The sequence below is a fragment of the Oncorhynchus tshawytscha genome, linkage group LG15 (assembly GCF_018296145.1).
Source record: "Oncorhynchus tshawytscha isolate Ot180627B linkage group LG15, Otsh_v2.0, whole genome shotgun sequence".
NCBI classification, from domain to species: domain Eukaryota; kingdom Metazoa; phylum Chordata; class Actinopteri; order Salmoniformes; family Salmonidae; genus Oncorhynchus; species Oncorhynchus tshawytscha.
In genome coordinates this window covers 26,596,693-26,604,085 of record NC_056443.1, presented here as the reverse complement: position 1 = coordinate 26,604,085, position 7,393 = coordinate 26,596,693, and the positions used below count along the sequence as shown (strand labels likewise).

General features: G+C 39.2%; 1 protein-coding gene and 1 non-coding gene across 3 annotated transcripts; both read right to left on the bottom strand.

The window, feature by feature from the left end:
* Nucleotides 1–262: 262 nt before the first annotated feature.
* Nucleotides 263–334, bottom strand: trnaa-cgc. The gene has a single exon. It is a non-coding gene; the product is annotated as a tRNA-Ala (tRNA).
* Nucleotides 335–564: 230 nt separating this feature from the next.
* LOC112214744 (major centromere autoantigen B) lies at nucleotides 565–6,500 on the bottom strand. Of its 2 annotated transcripts, XM_024373732.2 has the most exons (4): nucleotides 6,347–6,480; nucleotides 4,449–4,566; nucleotides 2,874–3,003; nucleotides 565–2,553 (listed from the first exon to the last, which is right to left on the bottom strand). In XM_024373732.2, exon 4 carries the CDS (start codon nucleotides 2,549–2,551, stop codon nucleotides 1,901–1,903), a length of 651 nt encoding a protein of 216 aa, XP_024229500.1. In that variant the 5' UTR covers nucleotides 2,552–2,553; nucleotides 2,874–3,003; nucleotides 4,449–4,566; nucleotides 6,347–6,480; the 3' UTR covers nucleotides 565–1,900. The 2 variants fall into 2 exon arrangements, with proteins under 2 accessions (XP_024229500.1, XP_024229499.1); XM_024373731.2 differs by lacking the exon at nucleotides 4,449–4,566 and having other exon boundaries at nucleotides 6,347–6,500.
* Between the last annotated feature and the right edge of the window lie 893 nt (nucleotides 6,501–7,393).

Below are 7,393 nucleotides of genomic sequence, written 5' to 3'. Positions count from 1 at the left end.
GTTGGCGTGAATGCTTGGACCAGTGTTTCACCCCGCACAGTTTATAGGTAAAGTAACCAATCAAATTCCAGAAGCAATGCCCAATACTCCGCCCATTGCTGAGCGGACAAGGAAGCGTAATGTGCAAGCAGCATCCATAGTCACAGCCCTATAATAAAACATAATAAATAAATTACATGATTAAATGTGTTATTATGAGTTTAACTCCAAATTATCAGCTTGTGTTGTAATGAATTTCTTGGGTAGACAATAGGTAAAAACATGGAGATGCCGGGGATTGAACCCGGGGCCTCATACATGCGAAGCATGCGCTCTACCACTGAGCTACATCCCCATTGGCTACGAAGAAAGTTGCAAAAAGGGTTATTAAAGTAGTAAATCTCATAAAATAATAGCTTGTATACATTTTTCACTAAAATTATATTTATGACTTTAAAAAGTATAAGTATTATGGCCTATACTTTTTAGAATACTTACATTAATTTTTTTGAAAAACACACTTAAATAATAATCATTTAGAAAATATTTTTTTTATTTCAACAAAAAACTATCAATCAAATTAAATCAAATCAAATATTATTTATCACATGCGCCGAATACAACAGTGAATTGCTTGCTTACAAGCCCTTAACCAACAATGCAGTTTTAAGAAAAGGAAACAGACAATATAATCACATCAGCGCAAACACTTAAAAGCCTCATGCAACCGTTTTTATATCAATATCAAATTACTTCTGGGTAACAATTAAGAACCTTACTATAATAGTTTTTCATTAAAATGGACAACAATAGCCTTTTTGCAACAACAAAAAATTCTCAGGCAAGAATTTTGCTAGGACTGTCAGGAAGTGGTCTGAGTGGGAGGGGAATGCCATGCAAACCTGCTGATTTAAAAAAATGTTCTTAACCTTCATTTAACCAGGAAAAGCACATTAAGACCCTCTTTTTCAATGGAGACCTGGCCAAAAAGGCAACAACAATCAATACATTACAGAATTACAACATACAACAATACGATTCAACAACATGTTCCAGCCTTAAAAAACATTTACACTCCTCTGTAACAGTCTCTCATCAAAAATAAAAATGTAAAGGCCCTGTGTAGATTGTATTTTCCACCAGCAACTATCAGGAATAACACTGATCAAATCTTTTCACACTTTTACAGTGTTTGTTCCATGAGTTGCTGTACAACATGAGACAAAACATAATTTTGACTGCACTGGGCCTTTAAGTTGTATCAGATAATAAAAAGTATAAAATTGTCACTCTGGAAATAAACATCATGCACATAAGACATGAAACAGTATAGCACAAAGTCAAGCCATAGGCCAGGGCTGCACAACCCTCTTCCTGGAGATCTACCTTCCTGTGGGTTTTCAGTCCAACCCTAATTTAACAGACCTGATTCTACGAATTAGCTGCTCAACAATACCTTAACTAGCTGAATCAGATATGCTAAATTAGGATTAGACTGAAAACCTACAGGACAGTAGATCTCCAGGAAGAAGGATCTAAATAGCTATTAAATTCATAAAATATACAGAACACAAATATTTACAATACAAATTATCTCATAGCAACAGTGCAAACCCCAAAACTTTGAAACCCATGAAACTTTGATACCGTTTAAAAATTATATTTTATATCTAAAATACATTTATATAGCTTCATGTATTCAAGCTGCAATTGTTGCTCTTGTCAGTCACTTTGATGATTGGATTGATTTAGTACACTCTGTTGTTTTCTGCCTTGATTGTTATAACACTGGTTTGTAAGGTTTACAATTATGACAATTATGACAATGATGGTGATGATGACAAGTAGCCAATGTTCTGTCAAGCGCTATTACTGTACAAAAATGTATTAATGGAACTCTTTCCCCTTTCTGATCCTTTCCTCACAATGCAGTCACATGATTGTTGTCTTTGCCTCCCTCATAATCTTCAGACCAGATAGCACTACCAGAGGACTGATGCAGGTGTATCAGCAAACCTCCCTGTCCACTTTCTTCTCCTCCCACTGCTCCCTCATCACCTTTGCTATCCCCATTTTCTTCCATATTCTCCTCTCGCTTCCCCTCACACTCTCTCCTCTCCTTCTTCTCGTCCATGACCTTCACACTCTCCGTCAGGCCACAGTCCTCCTCACTGGAGTACTCATCCGAAGAGTCATCCACTCGGCCCTCCCTCTCATCCCCCTCCTCCTTCTTCCCCTCCCCCTTGCTTTCCCCTCCCTCACTCACTCTCTCTACATCCTCCTCTTTGTCTCTCTGTTCCTCCTCTCCTACAGTCTCCTCATCCTCACTGAGAGGCCAAAGGCGACGCCTGAACCACACCTCTAGGACTTGGACCCCACCCCTCACCCGGTCCCTGGCCCCACCCTCCCCAAGGACCAGTTGGTGGACTGTGTACTGGCCATTAGTCTGGCGGTTTAGCCACATGTACAGGACGACCAGGACGACAACGAGGGTGACCAGGATGAAGAAGACAGTCAAGACGACAAAGGAGGATGTGGTTTGGTCTTTCATTTCTGGATCGGAATTAGTCATGCCTACAAGGGAGAGTAACATTGGAAAAACTGTTTAAACTGACATTTGACAGGGACATTGGGTTGGATCTAAAGGCATGTACAGTATCTCTGATTCAGATCCTGAAGTGATTGGTTGGCCTCATCTGCACTATAAAAATTACATTTCAATTGTCAGACTGAATTGAAATGGAATTGACCCCAACTGTGACAGTCACAAAATACAAGTCTCTTATTCTAAAGCTGTTCAAATCCAGTCATGTTTGGCCTCTTATTAGAACAAAACCATAAATCCATTATTATTGGGGTTAGCAGGATCAGATAGATTTGATGTCGCAACGTACCTCTTCAAATAGTTCTCAGAAAAGTTGAAGAAATCTTTGCTCAATCCAAGGTAAAACTGCTGCGGTGGAGATCCAGTTTATTTCCTTTCAATTGGAGGTGATCCATACATTGATTTATTAATGACTGGATCTGTAAAGAAAATATAGTAACATTAGCTACCTACTGCCGAAAATGTTTGCAGTATAATTAAGTAGTGTTCATTATACCTCCTGACAAGCAAAACATTTCACCTCCCAATTACAATATCCATGCAGCATTTAAAAAATATATATACAGATATTTACACCTGAAATAGAAATGTTTGTGGCGGAAAGGTGGACTCTCGAAAAAAACATTTTACAGGATAAAGTATGGCTGGTTTTAAATGTAGACTAAAACCTGACCATGAATAATAATATGATTATTGTAATCAGAAACTGTCACATTGACCGGTTGTGAATGGTTCTGACAGTTGTGGTGTCATGGTGATTGATGTGCCATGCTATTGTTTCATTGTGCTGTACTGTCCCTGCAGATACAGCACGTCACACCACCCAAACACAGGAAGTGAGTATGAGGCGGCGGCAATGGGAGAATCTCAATTGCATACTCTTTGCGTCCTCACTCCTGTCTCCTCGCCTTCTTCTCAAAACCCATTGGAGGAGAAGGTCAGAGGGGTGGGACCTCTGTTTTTCTCATCCAATGGGTTTTGAGAAGGAGGCGAGGAGAGCGGAGAGAGGACGTGGGGAGTATGCAATTGAGATTCTCCCCCTGATTCTGCCTGTGTGACTCACTAACAGGAAGCCAGCAGATGCTTTCTCTCCCTTCGGTCTTGCTCACTTCTAGTTGAATAATTATAACAGTCAATTGGAAACGGTTATATAGATGAATATGGATGCTTGTATAGATAAATATGGATGCCTGTCAGAGCCGACAAATTAATTTTAAAATAAGTGCACCTGTGGTTTCCCCAAATCTGTGTCGATAGCTGACATATTGAGTAAAGATTCATTTATAGTTCTGGTTCAGACAGGAATGCATTGGGATTCATGTACACAACCTTTCAAACGTTTGGGGTCACTTAGAAATGTCCTTGTTTTTGAAAGAAAAGCATTTTTTTGTCCATTAAAATAACATCAAATTTTTCAGAAATACAGTGTAGACATTGTTAATGTTGTAAATGACTGGAAACGGCTGATTTTTAATGGAATTTCTCCATAGGCGTACAGAGGCCCATTACCAGCACTCCTGTGCTCCAATGGCACGTTGTGTTAGCTAATTTTAAAAGTCTAATTGAGTATTAGAAAACCTGTCACGTCCTGACCTTAGTTCCTTTTTTATGTCTCTGTTTTAGTTTGGTCAGGGCGTGAGTTGGGGTGGGCATTCAATTTTTTTGTTCTAGGTTTTGTATTTCTGCTTTTGGCCTGGTATGGTTCCCAATCAGAGGCAGCTGTCAATCGTTGTCTCTGATTGAGAACCATACTTAGGTAGCCTGTGTTCCCACTATGATTTGTGGGTAGTTGTTTTCTGTTTAGTGTATGTCACCTTACAGAACTGTTTCATGTTCAGTCTAATAAATTAACATGGACACTTACCACGCTGCATATGGGTCTGATCCTTCCTACTCCTCCTCAGACGACGAAGAGATTCGTTACAAAACCCTTATTCTTGTTCTTGTTCAAGGCAGAGTTGCAAAGAAAAAGCCATATCTCACTGGCCAATAAAAAGAAAAGATTAAGATGGGCAAAAGAACACATACACTGGACAGAGGAACTCTGCCTAGAAGGCCAGCATCCCGGACTTGCCTCTTCACTGTTGACGTTGAGACTGGTGTTTTGCGGGTACTATTTAATGAAGCTGCCAGTTGAGGACTTGTGAAGCGTTGGTTTCTCAAACTAAACATTCTAATGTACTTGTCCTCTTGCATTTCTCAGAACCAGAATAGACTGACGAGTTTCAGAAGAAAGTCCTATGTTTCTGGCCATTTCTGGCCATTTCTGGCTCCAGATACTCAACTAGTCTAAAGAAGGCCAGTTTTATTGCTTCTTTAAACAGCACAACAGTTTTCAGCTGTGCTAACATAATTGCAAAAGGGTTTTCTAATGATCAATTAGCCTTTTAAAATGATAAACTTGGATTAGCTAACACAATGTGCCATTTAAACACAGGAGTGATGGTTGCTGATAATGGCCCTCTGTACGCTTATGTAGATATTCCACAAAAAAAACTACAATTTCCAGCTACAATAGTCATTTACAACATTATCAATGTCTACACTGTATTTCTGATCATTTTGATGTTATTTTAATGGATAAAAATGTGCTTTTTTTCTTTCAAAAGCAAAGACATTTCTCAGTGACACCAAACTTTGGAACGGTAGAGTATGTGGACTTGTTGTTTCATATGACGTACAAATGTGACATTCTGCTCATCAGATTAAAGTTATCAACAAGGCATAGTTAATCCTAGATTGCCAACTTGATTATGCAAAATATGTTAAGCAATGTTTTCTCTCTCTTTCTACATCCTACAATGCCTTTACATTTATGCATATGACCAACCAGCCAATAAGTTGAAGGCATATCTGAACATTTCCCATTACACATTTTCATGTGATGCAGGCAGGCAGGGTACAGTAGGCTGTGTTTAGACAGGCAGCCAATTCTGACCTTTTTTCCACTAATTGGTCTTTTGAACAACCACAGTAGATCTTTTCACATCAGATCTTTTTCAGAGCTGATGTGATTGGTCAAAAGACCAATTAGTAGGAGAAATATTAGAATTAGACTGCCTTTGTAAAGGTAGCTGTATTGGGGTGGCACACTGATTTAATAAGGATCTTTAATAAGGATCTCACTGAGGGATGTGCTGTTTACATACTCTGTTTATATGCATAGCACTTATGCAGCATTAGCACAGATAACATAAATGTTTTAAGCAAAGGCCCACTTGATATGTAACCATTAACCACACCCTTCACCCCCAATGCAATTATTTCATTTTGTAGATTGTTATTGGCATTTTATTCAGATACCCATTAGCTGTTGCTGAAGGTGCAGCTACACTTCCTGGGCTCCACACAAGTAATAAAACATGATATAATACAAAACCTCAATAGACAAGAACAGCTCAAGGACTGAACTACATAAACTAAGATTCTTCTAACAGTTCTGAAACTAAATACACCATGGTCACACACAAAAAAAAGAAAAGGGGTGGAAATATGTAAAAGTCCTAAAAAGACTGAATAAAAACACAGTGGAAGGAGAGAAACAGTGGTGGAAGAAAAGTGAGGAGGAGATGTGGAGGGAGAGATTCAGTGGAGAGTGGGAAGCTGAAGGATGGACATACAGAGAGTGGAAAGAGCCGTGACAAGATGGTCACACATAGGAAGTTGAGAGAAAATGTTCAAACAGATCCACGCCATAAAATGCTAAACATAGGGGCGATTTGATGAATTATGATTGATTTAAAAAAAAAAAAGTAAACTCACCAATGTGTTGCTATAAAATGAACAGTCTGAATGATGGTTTCAAGAGAGACAGACCCAACGAGGCAGGTGTTAGTGGTGGCACTTTTTTAACAAGAGATGGGGATACAGAAACTTAAAGATAGACGTGTAAGAAATAGAGCGAGAGGGGATATAATGTGGGCGGAGAGAGAGAAACACAGAGAGACAGAGAGAGAGAGAGAGAGAACCTCCTGCCGAATGTGTGACCATATTAGAGACACGTATTTCCCTCAGATTACACAGATCCACAAAGAATTCGAAAACAAATACAATTTTGATAAACTCCCATATCTATTGGGTGAAATACCACAGAGTGCCATCACATCAGCAAGATGTGTGACCCGTTGCCACAAGAAAAGGGCAAACAGTGAAGAACAAACACCATTGTAAATACAACTTATATTTATGTTTATTTATTTTCCCTTTCGTACTTTAACTGTTTGCACATCATTACAACAATGTACTGAGACAGAGAGAGAAAGACAGAGAGAGAGAGTGACAGAGAGACTTTGATAGATTGATAGATAAACCAACCCACTAACTCAAGCAGGGTGAAGGAGAAATGTTGCAAGGGGTGATAAGAAAGTCAAGTGTCCACCCAAATATACATAGAAAGAGGAAGCTGTAGTGTTCTGTGTACTTTAGCTGTAGTGCAGATTGAAGGTTTGGCAGCTGGTGTGCAGGGTAGCTACATGAGGATCAGATGTGCAGCCAGACTTATTAGCCACTCCTTTTGCCTCATCTCTTTCAACCGTAACGTTTTTCGATTCCTCATCAATCCACTGAGCCTGAACAGTTCAAACAGTCAGCTTCTTAACAGGTGCATGTTTATCAATAATTGGAAAAAGCTATTTCATAAATTCATGAAGTGCAGCATCTGGATGCTCCTTATTCATTTTAGGGCGATATGTAGCCTAGTGGTTAGAGTGTTGGGCCAGTAAATTAAAGGTTGCTGGATCGAATCACTGAGCTGACAAGGTTTAAAAATCTGTCATCCTGTCCCTGAACAAAGCACTGTTCCTTTGTAGG